This window comes from Lepidochelys kempii, chromosome 7 (genome assembly GCF_965140265.1).
Source record: "Lepidochelys kempii isolate rLepKem1 chromosome 7, rLepKem1.hap2, whole genome shotgun sequence".
In the NCBI taxonomy this organism is placed as follows: Eukaryota; Metazoa; Chordata; order Testudines; family Cheloniidae; genus Lepidochelys; species Lepidochelys kempii.
Window position 1 is genome coordinate 73,388,186 of NC_133262.1, and position 17,131 is coordinate 73,405,316.

At 42.0% G+C, this 17,131-nt stretch overlaps 1 protein-coding gene across 1 annotated transcript in view; it reads right to left on the reverse strand.

The window, feature by feature from the left end:
* The window catches only part of LDB3 (LIM domain binding 3), a 137,683-nt gene that overhangs the window by 108,280 nt on the left and 12,272 nt on the right, over positions 1–17,131 (reverse strand). Inside the window, exon 2 of the mRNA XM_073353349.1 lies at positions 8,308–8,435. Coding sequence (XP_073209450.1) covers positions 8,308–8,400 — 93 coding nt within the window. The 5' untranslated portion in view covers positions 8,401–8,435. The remainder of the gene's footprint in view (positions 1–8,307; positions 8,436–17,131) is intronic.

Consider the following 17,131-nt stretch of genomic DNA (forward strand, 5'->3'; position numbering starts at 1 on the left):
TCTAACTGAAGAATTTAAAAGATTGTACAAGATCTAATTCTTATTTCCTAGGGTAACCTTTTTAATATACAGACTTTAATTATAATCCAATAAGGAGAAATTGTCCTGTCACACGCTGTCCTCTCCTTATGTACAAATCATCCATTTTCAGTTAGCATTATTCCTTTAATTGATATAAAAGGTGGCATCTCAAACATTTTGTCACAAATTAAGCTTTTCAGTGCCTCAAGACTTGCAGGAGTCTATTTTCAGCATGTTAGGCCAGGTTTCCCCCACACAATTTCCTCATCATCTTTGCACATCTTTTAATGGGAGTCAAAGGCTGCAACTGAACACTGAGCCTTGGATGCATTACTAGCCTGGTATAGGAAAATGCATGAGAATAAGTTTGTATTTTTGGTGAGTAACTGTACAACATCCCTGTACAAAATTCCATTTGAGTATAATGATTTAATCCAGTGTTTATTTCTTTCTATTTTATCTTCTTACAATCTCCTACATTGAAATCATAATTACAGCTGGCTGGAAATTTTTCAATGAACCATTTGTCTGCCCCAAAATGCCTATCAAAAACTGAAACAGTTTGTGAAATGGGGTCAGTTTCAATTAATCTCCAGACACAAAAAATTTTTGAAAAAAAACCCAAACAACCAGAAAGTTTCAGTTTGAGTAAAAATAACTGTTGATTAGTTAATAAATTCAGATTTAAACAAGTTTTTAAAAAAGACAAATTGAAATGAAATGTTTTGAAAATTGCAAAACAAAATATTTTGATTGACCCAAACTGAATTATTTTGTGTGTTGCTGGTTTGTGAATTTTTTTGCAATTTTGGCTTTTCATCTGATATAGTAATGGAAGTTTTTAGAAAAATTCTCACTGGACAGGAAAACCATTTTCATAATGTTGGATCTGTGATTTCAATGTTTTTATTGTGGTATCAGATGATGTTACACACAGATTGATGATCCAACAGAAGGCAAGAATAGGTATTAATGAATAAACAGCCCATCTCGTTCAGTACACAAATAGAATAGCTGCATTCTGCAGCTGAAACAGAAAGGAAAGACTGCTGGGACATAAACTGGTATGATTGTGCCAAAATGGGCTATGCTATGGAGGGTTTTGTTATATACAGCCATACAACCATCAGTTAGCCCAGGGCCTCAGCTATTGTGACAGGTGCTGGAAAGAATGCCATTTGCTTTGGCCTATATTTTAACAATACTAAATATGTCACCTGAAATTAAAAACATGTCCAGACCCGAGAAATTGGGTGTTCAATAAAAAACAAAACAAAACTATGATCCACACAAAGGATGGATGCAAGATATCTATTGTATATTCACAGTTGCTACATCTTTTACATACTGCTAGCTTATGGCAACAAGCATAGAAGTGAATTACAATGAATATATACCTTGTACTTTGGCTCCAAATACACACAGTCAACCTGATCTCAAGGAGAGTCCATTTAGCCAACCTTTGTAGTTGGTCCCATATCCTCTCTGTGGGCCAGTCAGCAGAGGGCAACATTGCTCACATGCAAACCACACACAAAACCAGTACATTATACAATGATGCTGGAAGGATTGAAATTCAAAGCACAACATGGATTCCAAAAGCCCTAGTCTAAGACCAAATAATATGCACATGTCCTTTTTTAGAATGCTTTCCCCAAGGGAGAAAACCAGAAGATTTCCTTTGTACACCATGGTGTTGCAGCATGCGGTTGGGGGGTGGGGGTGGGGGAGAAGAAATCAGTGATTCAAATACTAGGTTCATTATGCAGTTGAAAATCACTTACATTTAAAAAGACAAAGAAGGGAACAGTGTAGGGAAACTAATGATCTAAGAGGAGGAACATACAGCATTGCATGAATAATTATTGGAGAAGGCTAAGGTGGAAAAAGATGAGTCCTTATGTACTGAGAGATCCTGGATGGTACCTTTGTTTCCAGCTGACCACAATAATGATACATAAACAGCATATAAATACATGATTGTGTGGCATAAAGGTTTTTAGTGGTTTGGGATGGCTTTGTTACTCACTAAGTCATCTGTGAGTTAAGCAGGTCATCCCAAAGGAATGCTGATAAACCCTGTATACACCACATTACATGCCACCGATAGCATGAACCAGAAACACATACAGTTGTTGTTATTATATAACTAGACGTGCTTTGAGTGTTCTTAAAAATTGCACTGGGACTGTCTGATGCCCCTTATTCCTCCACTAGCTGTTAACTGAGAGTTCAACAGTGGAGGGCCAGGAGAGAGAGATACCAATTTAAAACTCTATAGAAAAGAACCTAAAATAGCGTTTCTAGCTATGAAAATAATATGACATTAAAGTCCAATAGCTTGGACCTTCCAGAGCTTAAAGCAAGGGCTGCTTGTGTCTAATTGGGAAAAAAAAAAGAGAAATCTCTGCTTACCAGTGGTAAAAAGGTCCCATTTCCAATATTGGCAGATAGCTAGATATCAGACCTTTAGCTTCTCTGTGGTCTAGCGCGAGCTATTATCTTTCCTGAGCTGTAGGTTTAGGTATTGCAGAGGATTCCACATTTGGGGGAGAAGCATGGAATCTTTTCTCTGAAAGTCTGATTTTTAAATATGACTTTAGAAGGTTAGAAATAATCTTGGCAGAGATGGATCAATGAGTAAAGATCCGGGGAGGGGTCAGAGATGGTCAAAGGTGTATAATAAATGCACTCTATCCATTTGTCATACTAATATCAGCTCCACATATGGGATGCATACACAGCACACTTACATATGATGTGCTGCTTCATATAGGATTATACAATTTTTAATGAATTTGGACATTAGTCAGTGTAACCCAAGGTTACAAAGTTATATGCACAGCTACTACTCAAACACACTTCCGCAAACCTGCTTGCCTACTGCCACAGTTAAACAACAGGAAAATCTGGTACACCTGCCAATAAAAAATCATCCGGATATCTATGCAGTGAGTGGTAGCTAGAATGATCTGTGCGGGAGATGGGAAGAGCCTAGCATACAAAGCTTAATGCTCTTAAACTTTGTAAATATTTATTACTATTTAAGCAAAGTTTCTTGGTCTAGCTAGAGTAAGTAAGAGCAGGAGTAGAGGAAATTTTTGATTGCTTCATCTTTGAAGAGGGAGAAAAGAACAGATTGGTGTGTCATGGAATCAGTACAGGAACTGCTGGAATGGGATTAACATATTCCATACCAAAAAAGGCCACGGTACCCTTACCCTTTCAAAGGTTATATCTCTGCACTAGACCAGGCAGAGATAGAGCATGAAGTCAGTGTACTAAACAGGAAGTCAGATATCTGCTGTCCAAAAGATGCTTTGTTTTTATGCTAAGGCACCATGGCAAATTCATCATTTATGCTATTGTTTCCCCATTTAATGCCTCCAGTGAGTTCTGTGCTCCTCTACAGAGCTTCTATGTTATCAATTTACTCAGGTACATTTTGCCCTTTTGAAGGCAGTTCACATGCAGTAGCACTCAGCTGTCCAGATGATGAAATGACAAATCACTTTGATGGTGGGGAAGGAATGTTGCTTCAAACAATGTTCCAGGCTTCACCTCCTTCAGTCGTGAAGAAAACTAAGGGGGGCCTCCATCATTCATCACTAGTACACCACGCAAGGTGAGGAGTCTCCATGTACAGCAAGTTAAACAAAAGTGACAGGGGAATTCTCTCATATACATTATAGTCCTTCAAAGGGGAAGTGCTGTCACATTAATATCTCCTCATGAAGGATGGTGTATACCTCTGTGTGTGTGGTGGTAGGGGTGGAAGAGGTAGTAAGGAGGGAAGGATTTTGGTTAAAAAAAAAGTCAGCCTAGCAAGTATGATAAAAATAAACTTTCGTGTTCTTCCAGTGCCATATAAAATGGTTTATATAAGCAGCCCCATAGTGTTTTGTTTATTACCAGCATAAGTATATGAATTGGTGGAGGTGGTTCCATTTCTTCAGTTTCCTTCTTCCCACTGTTCACCCATAATGCTCACCATCCTGTTACACCTTCTATTGTATTAATTTAAAAAAAACAAAACCAAAAACCACATATGTCTTTTGCCATTTTTCCAGCCCCAGAGTTTTGGCTTCTGAGTTGGCACTGAAGGCAACAGTAAAATTATATATTATATAAATATTGCCCAGCCAATACAGTGGTGGATGAATTAGAAATACCATATTGTAGATTGATCAACCATATGTAATGACACTGTACATATATCACTAGGATCATCTCAGAGTATGATTAAATCTCTCCACTCAAATTTAAACTATGGTTTCAATATAAGCCAATTCACATGCCTCTTGTTTCTCTCTGGACTGTTGATGGCATTCTACATTTCACTGGAACACGAAGAGAATCTACCTATCTTAGATTTTTAATATAACGTTCACCAACCATGGTATCTAAGTACTGGAATGATGATAGCCTATTAGGTAACATGGCAGATCAGCAGCAAAAGGTTTAAATTTACACAGCCCGCTTCTTACACAGGGAAGAATAGAGAATTAGATGTGTCAATGCAATTGTTGTCTCAGAGCATCCTCCTCACCACCAGTCAATGAAGAGCACATGCAGGCTTAGAAGAAAATGGATTACATCAGCACTAGGATTTTTGCTGGCCTCGTCAATTTAGAAAGGACCAGAGTCGCTCACACAATCAGGCCATTGGCTGAGCACCTGTAACTGAGCTGAGCACCTGTAACTCCCATTCATTTCAACAGGAGTGACAGGTACTCAGATCTACTGAAATCTAGAATAGAGCAAAATGCTACCCTAGACATTTGCCTATCCTGCTGCATGGCAAGGTTAGCCCTAGAGGGTGTGAGGAGCTGTGAGGTGGGGACGGAAAAAAAACGTGAAACTACAAAGGTTGCTCTTTTATTTGCTAATGAATACTCCATTCCATAGTTCAAGGAGTACGACGCTGCAGGGTTACCTTAAATCTTCCACGCTTGCTTTCTCCCCCTACCCCAAAGCGGACACCACAGAGACACTTATTTTTAGATGAAGAACAGGGTATTAGGCACAATGCTCCATTTCATAGGAACACCAAGATATGTTTTCACCTGTCATTCAGCTGATTGACTGGGACTCCTGTGTCTCAAACTGTTGAAGACTTGGCAGGGATTTGATCACCTGGACCTCCCAGAAGAGAACAAATGATAGTGCCTCAGAGCGCATTAAAAAACAAACCAGCCATCAGACCATTTATTTTTGGCAAGGCGCAATTCTCCTTCATTGCCCATGATTTAAAATGTAATGATAGTCTTAGGAAGAGAAATCATAATAAAAGCTCTTATATAGTATTTTTTATCAGTGAGATCTCCAAGGGCTTTAACAAAGGTTTTTGTTTCTCCCATTTTACAGAAGGGAGATGGAGGCACAAAACAAGTGAAGTAACTCGCCCAACGTCATCCAGCAGCAGAGCTGGGAATACAACTCAGGACTCCTGAGTCTCAGTCCAGCGCTCTACCTACTCGCATACGCTGCTTTGGGAAGAATTGGAGATTCCGGTCCCATCACATGCTTCTATGGGTCAAATTCTGTTTTCAGATAAGGATGTGTAATCTCCATTGACAGCACTTGGAGATTCATGGAGCATTGTGTTCCCTCAGAACAGAACTTGGCTCATAATTTTAAAGTACAATATTATTCCTGTGAAAACATTTTTGTGTGTGTCATATGACTGAGTTCACCACTTGCCTCGCTTATGACTGCAAATTAATTGCTGACAATGGGGGGGTCTCTTGACCTGTTTTGGGATATTTATATAAAAAACAGGGTTTATTAAACTATTATCACCAAAAGGTACAGGACACAATGTTTCAATTAAAAAATAACACAGTTTCCAAACATTCCTATTCCCACCAATCCCCCTCTCTGAGAAGGGAAAAGTCTGTGTACATTTTCATGTACACAAACAGACCATGATCCGCTGTTATTTTATATTAGATACAAAACACAGTTCCAGAGTAATATTCCCAACTAAGAACAATGTTTCACTGGGCAAGACTTCAAACAGTCTCACATCGTATTTGACATTATCACTGCAACCGAAAGTCAGCCTCATGAAGGGCTCAAAGTTGTTGAGATCACTGGCAGTTGAGGGTGTTCAGAGGGAGCTGAAGCAGTTTTTTGGGCCTTGATCCAGCAAAGATTTACACTCATGCTTAAATTATATGCTTTCAGCAGTCCCACTGAAGTCAATGGGACTCTCACAGTGATCCGGGCCTGACATTTTAAGTTCTTTAGGGCAACAACTGTCTTTTCATTTGTGTGTGTACACAGTCAGCAAAATGGGGCCCTTGATCCTTAATTGGTTGCCTCTAGGCACTACAAATAACTAGGACCTCACAATAAAGGGCACTAAAATGTCACAAGTATGTCTACATGATATTAGCAAATCTACCATAAGCAGTCTACTTCCTTACCTTGTGCGGGATAAGGGGAGACCTGCACTATCTACGGTACTAAAATTAGCTTAAAACTGGAAAAGTAATTTTTATTTTTCTGACAATATTTTTGTAATGCTGACAACAGGGCAGCCTTCTATCATAACAGTACAGAACAATGACACCTTTGCAGAGAGGATAAAGAAAGGGTTCCTCCTATCAGAGTAGGAGCATATAAATTTAGCAACCTGAAATTAATGCAGACTCAGCCTTGAACGGAGAGAGACACACACTATACCTATACACAAGAGAGATCAAATAAGACAGAGCTTTATAGCGTAAAGGTTAAAATGGATAGCTTCCCAGGATTTCAAAAGCTTGCTGAAGTCTTTGACTCATGACTGGCGCAAAGATAATCAGTTTTGTTTCCAAAAGTCAACATAATAAATGTATTAAAAGCTTCAAATGCTGGAGGATCAGACAAAGTTTAGCTTTCCAAATGAGTGTCGATAGTATGTAGCATCCAAAACAGTTCTTTTATTTGCCATCTACCTGTTTATCTGAGCAGATCAGTTTGTTATTCTTTTAACACTTAGTTAAATAAGTAACCTCTCTTGCCTCCACCACAAAAACTGGAACTCCCGCTGCAGCTAATTTTGTGAAGGAATCAGAACACATTTTGGACTGTACATTTCTGTGTCTATGTCTAAATAGTCTGAAATAATACTTGAAACTGACTTAACAAAAACAATATAGGGAGCGAAATTTCCAGCTGCCAAATTAGAACTGTTAAATAACTGCTTAGTTGCTGATTAGAGAGAAAATCTTTCCCATCTACAAATTCAAAAGCATTCAGTGTTGAGAGGTTTTGTAACACCTCTCTCCTTTTAGGAAACTAGTAAAATAGGTCGGGTAATAACTAGAGCATGCCCCTGGATTGCCTTTAAAAATTACTCTTAGAGGAAATAAAGAGGTGGAACTGCAAGCAATGGACTGATTTATACTTAATAACTGCACTGAGTAATTAATTATTACATCATTCACTGTTTTTCATCAGCAAATAGAAGGTCCCTGTACAATTTAAGACAATATTTTCAGCACTATTGAGCCTTCTGCTTCATTCTGTGTACTTTTAAGCCCATTACAAACCTCAGCAAGTTTTATTTAAATCTAAGATTAAAAAAAAAAAAAGGCAACAAAATCCCCAAACCTACCACCATGTTCTTCTCAAAAACAGATGAAATCATCTTTGACACTGGTCTTATTAGCTGATGTGGCTACACTATTCTGTGCCAAGTAAGAAAAAGAAATAGTCACAGGTCCGAAAGCTTGATGGACTACAGATGAAAAGCCTTGGGGGGGAAAAAATGTCAAAACAAAAAAGTCTGACAAAACCCAAACTATACACATTTATAGGGAGCTACATGCTCGTTTTTTGGAAACTTCATTTGATTTATTATGATCACTTCTTTTTCCTTCCCTCCATCAACAAACCCCATTACAAAGTAAATAAGGCCCCTTGGCCACAGAAAAGAAGTAACATTACGGAAAATAAAATTGTTTTATAGCATGACAGAAACATTAAATTTAAAAGTAGGTTTTTGCTCTTGTTGAGTAAAGATGCAGTTTCATCTTTCTTATACAGTCCATCTAAGATGTCGCTTCTTGGCATTATCAGCTATGCCTTGAATCAGGAAGTTTAAATGTGCTAAAAGAAAACATGCTATTATTTTTCGTTCTTCTAAAATGCTCTGTTTTTTTCAGTCCCTTCTGCCTCTATTTCAACAGACTGATCAATCTCTTAATTTTGTCCAGGTTAGAGCGTGCATTTAGCAACTCCTTTGCTGCTACTTTCTAACCTAAGCAAATGCAAGAAGGCTTTTTGTTCACTTACTCTGGATATGGTCAAGGGCATGTTGAAGTCCTTTCCCCCTTGCAGTCGGAAACCCCATGGTCCAGGTCCATTGAGAGTCACGTTGTAAGACATTTTGTAACTCTTTTACACAGGTCACCAAAAAGGCTCTACAGAAAAGGGGTGGGGGTGGAGGGATAAAAGAAAATAGTTTTAAAATAAAGAAAAAAAGACAACATTTACAAATATTGAGAATACAATAATTGCTTCTTTTTTGCCTTGCCTGCTCAGTCCTGCTGAAGTGCCACCTAAGAATAGATAGGAGCTATAATACAGATACTGATATCCCAGCTGAGCTGTGGCCCATAAAAGGCTTGTAACCAAACACTTACTATGCAAGGACTCCATGACTCACAGATCTAATATAGCCCCCTGGGAGGTTAGCAGATCTTTCTAGGCTCCCCAAGTCAGTCTTCATGCTCAGAACTACTTTAGGGGGGATATTAAATAAAAACAAAAAACCACTACCAACAGCAAACCCAGTACCCAATTTAGGATTCACTAGAAGTCCGAACATTAATACCCTGGTAACAACTGCAAGACTTTTGCTTTCCAAAGCCACTTATAACTGTTGCTCCACAGAGCATACATTCATATTTACTTCATTCTGAGATTTCATGCACTACAAATCAAGTTCTTTTTATACTGACCCTTTCCTTATATCCCAAGTATATGAATTGGGAATCATTTGCTCCTCTCTCTGCATTGACCTGGTAAACTGGAAAATTTGCTGCAGTACTGGAAAAATATCTGCCCCATGCACCCACCAATTCATGAAAAGATGTTTGCCCCTTGTTTCTACAGCCTTTACTTCTTCTAGGGAAAAATATAATTTATTCTGTTATCATGCAATAGAAGTGGCTTTTTATTGTTTTTCATAAAGTCACCTTTGATTTAAAAAAGATCTCTGCAGCTAAAGCATTTTGATCATGTTACTGTCAGGTGACATTTAAGAATTGTCAATTAAGAAAAGAGTATCTAAAGACAATAGTGCTGTGTCCAAGTGTGTTTTCTAGTTTATTTTTGGAAGGTTTGATAATTTGTCTCCATTTCTTAGTAAATTGAACATTTTAAAGAAAAAAAATTTTGCTCTCTAGCAAGTCAGAAGATATTAAGACACTATGCAAACATTATTAAACTATATCTCTCAACCACCATGTCGTGTAGGTTTCAGAGTGGTAGCCGTGTTAGTCTGTATCAGCAGAAAGAATGAGGAGTACTTGTGGCACCTTAGAGACTAACAAATTTATTTGAGCATAAGCTTTTGTGGGCTAAAGCCGACTTCATCAGATGCATGCAGTAGAAAATACAGTAGATAGATAGATAACATGAAAAAATGCGGGTTGCCATACCAACTCTAAATGAGACGAGCCGATTAAGGTGGGCTTTTATAACAGGAGAAAAAAAACTTTTGTAGTGATAATCAGGATGGCCCATTTCAAACAGTTGACAAGAAGGTGTGAGTAACAGTAGGGGGGAAATTAGCATGGGGAAATAGTTTTTAGTTAGTGTAGTGACTCATCCACTCCCAGTCTTTATTCAAGCCTAATTTAATGGTGTCCAGTTTGCAGATTAATTCCAGTTCTGCTGTTTATCGTTGGAGTCTGTTTTTGAAGGACTGTTTTTGGGTTGGTTGCCCAAAACAACCAACTCACAATACCCATGTAATTAAAATCAACACAGCACCAAAGTGGACATGGCTTCAAAGGGAAGATCAGATTTATGGGAGACTCAGTTTGTACCTGCCTATTCATTACTATGGCTAGACTCCAAGGGTATGTCTGCACTGCACATGAAACCCAAGTTCTGACTCAGGTTTGAGCCCACGCCCCACTTCCATCCACACACAAATCAGTCTAACATGGGTCAGCCAGAACTCAGATCCTAGGACCCTGCTGGGGGAAGTAGATCCCACTGTGACTTGGGTCCAAGCACTGTCATTTTGCAGTGGGGATGCAGGTCAAGCAGCAGACCAGAGTCAGAAGGTTTGCATAGTCCAGTATGGACACGTTAGCATGGCTGTGAGACCTGGGTCCACCAACTGTAAACCCAGGTTTACAATGCTGTGTGGACACTCCAGCACAGGCTTGGAGACACTGTCTACAAGCCCAGGTCCCACAGACTCGGGCTTACTGTGCAGTGTAGACATGCCCAAAGTATCTGTAAAATGCGACACCAGCTTATTTAAGCCCCACCTCACTGCAGGGCTCACTTGTTGATGCTAAAACAATTCATTTGTTAACACCATCAGTTATGGATGAGAAGGTCATAAAGTTTAAACAGCTACTCTCTCACTTGGGCTAATTACTCAGTGTTGACAATATAGTGTAATACTGTATAGGGGACTATGGTGTTAGAGGGGGCAGTGTTCCCTTGGAGAAACTACTGAACCCATGCAGCCACAGGTACTGTCTTTCAAATGAAACATAAAAAAATCGAGAACTTAATTAGTCCAGCTCATTGAAGAAGAGAGATCCCATAGCACTTTCTACAGGAATAAGGTTGTTATTTCCAAAATTCTGGCTGCATTCCAACTTGAGTAATTGCATTCTGTTTATCTATATTCCCCTTTAATTTCAAATAAGCACAATATGTTCTTCATTTGCTGCACCTCCTAAGAAGCTACATAGTTCCTTCTTGTCATCCCAGATCAATGGATGAAGTAATCCCTATTTGTGTTTTGGTGAAAAACAAAAAAGCAGATTTCCTCAGATAAACCTGAGACAATCAAAGGTACATAATGACCCTGTCATAAATATAAAGGGAAGGGTAAACCCCTTTGAAATCCCTCCTGGCCAGGGGAAAGCTCCTCTCACCTGTAAAGGGTTAAGAAGCTAAAGGTAACCTCGCTGGCACCTGACCAAAATGACCAATGAGGAGACAAGATACTTTCAAAAGCTGGGAGGAGGGAGAGAAACAAAGGGTTTGTGGGTCTGTCTGTAGTCGTCTTGGCCAGGGACAGAACAGGAATGGAGCCTTAGAACTTTTAGTAAGTAATCTAGCTAGGTATGTGTTAGATTATGATTTCTTTAAATGGCTGAGAAAAGAATTGTGCTGAATAGAATAACTATTTCTGTCTGTGTATCTTTTTTGTAACTTAAGGTTTTGCCTAGAGGGGTTCTCTATGTTTTTGAATCTAATTACCCTGTAAGATATCTACCATCCTGATTTTACAGGGGGGATTTCTTTATTTCTATTTACTTCTATTTTTTATTAAAAGTCTTCTTGTAAAACACTGAATGCTTTTTCATTGTTCTCAGATCCAAGGGTTTGGGTCTGTGGTCACCTATGCAAATTGGTGAGGCTTTTTATCCAACATTTCCCAGGAAAGGGGGAGTGCAAGTGTTGGGAGGATTGTTCATTGTTCTTAAGATCCAAGGGTCTGGGTCTGTAGTCACCTAGGCGAATTGGTGAGGCTTTTTACCAAACCTTGTCCAGGAAGTGGGGTGCAAGGTTTTGGGAAGTATTTTGGGGGGAAGGACGCGTCCAAACAGCTCTTCCCCAGTAACCAGTATTAGTTTGGTGGTGGTAGCGGCCATTCCAAGGATAACGGGGGTAATATTTTGTACCTTGGGGAAGTTTTGACCTAAGCTGGTAAAGATAAGCTTAGGAGGTTTTTCATGCAGGTCCCCACATCTGTACCCTAGAGTTCAGAGTGGGGGAGGAACCTTGACATGGTGGCACAGTGGTGGGATTAACCTGAAATCATTTTGAGATCCAGTTGAGATTTTTTGAACTAGAAATACAGATTTTAAAAAGGAATTTTTAGGAAGTCCAGAAGGCAGCTTTGAAACTGAAAGCAGCTTGGTTTCTCTCTGCTTTGTGGCCAAGCAGAGACAAAAGGGGATTATCTTGTGAATTGCAGGTTTCATTTGCCTGGAGGCAGGGTACTTAACTCCTGCAGGGAAATTCACAGTCTTCCAACCCAGAGGTTTGTTTTTTTTTTCTTTTCTTCCTAAAAGTAAATAGGGGGTGTGTGCTCTACCCATTTGCCTGGAGACAAAAGTGGCAGGGTTTTTTTTAGGATTTTGATTTTTTTTTTTTTGTTTTACAAGGAGCACAGGTTTGAAAAGAAATTTTTTTTTTTTCTTTGGGCTGGGTAAGCAGGTTCCCAAGTAGTTCGAGGTTTTTTGCTTTAATTTGGGCCCAGAGCAGAGACAAGGGAATTGTCTTTTTCTGTAGGCTGACAATCACTATCAGAGAATAGGTATTCTATTCCAGCACAGCAAAAAATTACAGCCAAGTTTTGTTTGTTTATTTCTAAACCTCGGGTGTAAAGTTAGTTAAAAACAGAGAGGTTAGAATGGCCAAATCCTCGGCTCGACTACAGCTGGAATTAGCCAAATTTCAGGCTGAGGAAAAACAAAGGGAACATGAAAGACAGATAGAACTCATGCGGCTGGAGAAGGAGGTACAGGAGGCTGCCCACAAGAGGGAAATGGAGGCGAGGAAGCATGTGGAGGAGATGGAGAGAATAAAGGCCCAGCAGAACATACCAACAAACCCTAACAATCCTTCTCCAGGTACCACTTCCCATCCCAGAAAGTTCCCCACCTACAAGGCAGGTGATGATACCGAGGCCTTCTTAGAAAACTTCGAAAGGGCCTGCCTTGGGTACAACATCTCTACTGACCAATACATGGTAGAGCTGAGGCCGCAGCTCAGTGGACCCTTAGCTGAGGTGGCAGCTGAAATGCCTAGAGAACACATGAACAAGTATGAACTGTTTAAATCCAAGGCGAGAGTCAGAATGGGGATAACACCCGAGCAGTCTCGTCGGAGGTTCCGAGCCCTAAGGTGGAAACCAGACATGTCATTTACCCGACATGCCTACCACATTGTGAAACATTGGGATGCCTGGATATCAGGAGCAAGTGTTGAATCTCCAGTAAATTTGCCCTTCCTAATGCAAATGGAACAATTCTTAGAGGGTGTTCCTGAGGAAATAGAAAGATACATCCTAGATGGGAAACCCAAAACTGTAATCGAGGCAGGAGAGATTGGAGCCAGATGGGTGGAGGTGGCAGAGAAGAAGAAAACTGGTCGCAGTTGGAGCGGAGACCAGAAGGGACCACCCCAGACCACACCCTATTACCGGGGGCCGCCCAAAGCCCCACCTACCTCCCAAAGAACCCTCCAGACCCCTTATCGTCCCACCACCCCATTCTCCAGCAACCCTCCTCGTCCCAGTGACCCGTCAGCTGGACGATGTTTTAAGTGTAACGAGCTGGGGCATGTAAAGGCCAACTGCCCCAAGAACCCCAACAGATTACAGTTCATTGCACCGGAATCACACCAGAGGTCCACAGGCCCAGATACCTCCCAGATACCCTTGGAGCGGAGGGAAACTGTGAGTGTGGGCGGGAAGAAGGTCACCGCGTGGAGGGACACCGGAGCACAAGTGTCAGCTATCCATGCTTCCTTAGTGGACCCCAATTTAATCAACCCAGAGATCCAAGTGACGATTCAACCCTTCAAGTCCAACTCTTTCAATTTGCCTACAGCCAAGTTGCCTGTCCAGTACAAGGGCTGGTCAGGAATGTGGACTTTTGCAGTCTATGATGATTATCCCATCCCCATGCTGTTGGGGGAAGACTTGGCCAATCATGTGAAGCAGGCCAAGAGGGTGGGAATGGTCACCCGCAACCAGGCTAAACAAGCCGTGAGGCCTAGCTCTGTTCCGGAAACTTCTATCAGGACCCAGTCAGAGGTGATGGACCTGGACCCCAGGCCAATGTCTGCAACAGCAGTAGTGGATCCAGTCCCAGAGACCCAGACGGAACCAGTCCCAGAACCGGAACCAGCCGAACAACCAACACCAGACCCCGTGTCAGCACTGAATCCAGTACTTGCAACCTCAACACCAGAGGGCCCCACCGAACCTGAACTGGCAGCAGCCGATAACCCTACACAAGAGGCTCAGCCGGAGCCTGAATCCCAACATAGTGCACCAGCGGAGAGCGGTTCACAGTCAACAGAAACAGCTCCATCCCCTATATCGCTTCCAGAGGGACCAAGCCTAGGTCCACAATCCCATGAGGAACTGATGTCTCCAGCATCAAGGGAACAGTTCCAGACCGAACAGGAAGCAGATGAAAGCCTCCAGAGAGCTTGGACGGCGGCACGGAGCAACCCACCGCCTCTCAGCTCTTCTAATCGATCCAGGTTTGTTGTAGAAAGAGGACTTTTATACAAGGAAACTCTTTCTGGGGGACACCAGGAAGACTGGCATCCTCAGAGACAGTTGGTAGTTCCAACTAAATACCGGGCCAAGCTCTTGAGCTTAGCCCATGATCACCCTAGTGGCCATGCTGGGGTGAACAGGACCAAAGACCGTTTGGGGGGGTCATTCCACTGGGAGGGAATGGGCAAGGATGTTTCTACCTATGTCCAGTCTTGTGAGGTGTGCCAAAGAGTGGGAAAACCCCAAGACCAGGTCAAAGCTCCTCTCCAGCCACTCCCCATCATTGAAGTTCCATTTCAGCGAGTAGCTGTGGATATTCTGGGTCCTTTTCCGAAAAAGACACCCAGAGGAAAGCAGTACATACTGACTTTCATGGATTTTGCCACCCGATGGCCGGAAGCAGTAGCTGTAAGCAACACCAGGGCTAAAAGTGTGTGCCAGGCACTAGCAGACATTTTTGCCAGGGTAGGTTGGCCCTCCGACATCCTCACAGATGCAGGGACTAATTTCCTGGCAGGAACTATGAAAAACCTTTGGGAAGCTCATGGGGTAAATCACTTGGTTGCCACTCCTTACCATCATCAAACAAATGGCATGGTGGAGAAGTTTAATGGAACTTTGGGGGCCATGATACATAAATTCGTAAATGAGCACTCCAATGATTGGGACCTAGTATTGCAGCAGTTGCTCTTTGCCTACAGAGCTGTACCACATCCCAGTTTAGGGTTTTCCCCATTTGAACTTGTATATGGCCGTGAGGTTAAGGGGCCATTGCAGTTGGTGAAGCAGCAATGGGAGGGATTTACACCTTCTCCAGGAACTAACATTCTGGACTTTGTAACCAACCTACAAAACACCCTCCGAACCTCTTTAGCCCTTGCTAGAGAAAACTTACAGGATGCTCAAAAAGAGCAAAAAGCCTGGTATGATAAACATGCCAGAGAGCGTTCCTTCAAAGTAGGAGACCAGGTCATGGTCTTAAAGGCGCTCCAGGCCCATAAAATGGAAGCATCGTGGGAAGGGCCATTCGTGGTCCAGGAGCGCCTGGGAGCTGTTAATTATCTCATAGCATTCCCCACCTCCAACCGAAAGCCTAAGGTGTACCATATTAATTCTCTAAAGCCCTTTTATTCCAGAGAATTAAAGGTTTGTCAGTTTACAGCCCAGGGAGGAGACGACGCTGAGTGGCCTGAAGGTGTTTACTACGAAGGGAAATGTGCTGGTGGTGTGGAAGAGGTGAACCTCTCCATGACCCTTGGGCGTATGCAGCGACAGCAGATCCAGGAGCTGTGCACTAGCTACGCGCCAACGTTCTCAGCCACCCCAGGACTGACTGAACGGGCATACCACTCCATTGACACAGGTAATGCTCACCCAATTAGGGTCCACCCTTACCGGGTGTCTCCTCAAGCTAAAACTGCTATAGAACGGGAGATCCAGGATATGTTACAGATGGGTGTAATCCGCCCCTCTGAAAGTGCATGGGCATCTCCAGTGGTTCTAGTTCCCAAACCAGATGGGGAAATACGTTTTTGCGTGGACTACCGTAAGCTAAATGCTGTAACTCGCCCAGACAACTATCCCATGCCACGCACAGATGAACTATTAGAGAAACTGGGAAGGGCCCAGTTCATCTCTACCTTGGACTTAACCAAGGGGTACTGGCAGGTACCGCTAGATGAATCTGCCAAGGAAAGGTCAGCCTTCATCACACATCTCGGGCTGTATGAATTTAATGTACTCCCTTTCGGGCTGCGAAATGCACCCGCCACTTTCCAAAGACTTGTAGATGGTCTCCTAGCGGGATTAGGAGAATATGCAGTCGCCTACCTTGACGATGTGGCCATATTTTCGGATTCCTGGGCAGACCACCTGGAACATCTACAAAAAGTCCTTGAGCGCATAAGGGAGGCAGGACTAACTGTTAAGGCTAAGAAGTGTCAAATAGGCCTAAACAGAGTGACTTACCTTGGACACCAGGTGGGTCAAGGAACTATCAGCCCCCTACAGGCCAAAGTGGATGCTATCCAAAAGTGGCCTGTCCCAAAGTCAAAGAAACAGGTTCAATCCTTCTTAGGCTTGGCCGGTTATTACAGACGATTTGTACCGCACTACAGCCAAATCGCTGCCCCACTGACAGACCTAACCAAAAAGAAACAGCCAAATGCTGTTCAGTGGACCGGAAGGTGTCAGAAGGCCTTTAACAAGCTTAAAGCGACACTCATGTCTGACCCTGTACTAAGGGCCCCAGACTTTGACAAACCGTTCCTAGTAACCACAGATGCATCCGAGCGTGGTGTGGGAGCAGTTTTAATGCAGAAAGGACCTGATCAAGAATTCCACCCTGTAGTGTTTCTCAGCAAAAAACTGTCTGAGAGGGAAAGCAACTGGTCAGTCACTGAAAAAGAATGTTATGCCATTGTCTACGCTCTGGAAAAGCTACGCCCATATGTTTGGGGACGGCGTTTCCACCTGCAAACCGACCATGCTGCACTAAAGTGGCTTCACACCATCAAAGAAACTAACAGAAAACTTCTTCGGTGGAGTTTAGCTCTCCAAGATTTTGATTTCGACATCCAACACATCTCAGGAGCTTCTAACAAAGTGGCTGATGCACTCTCC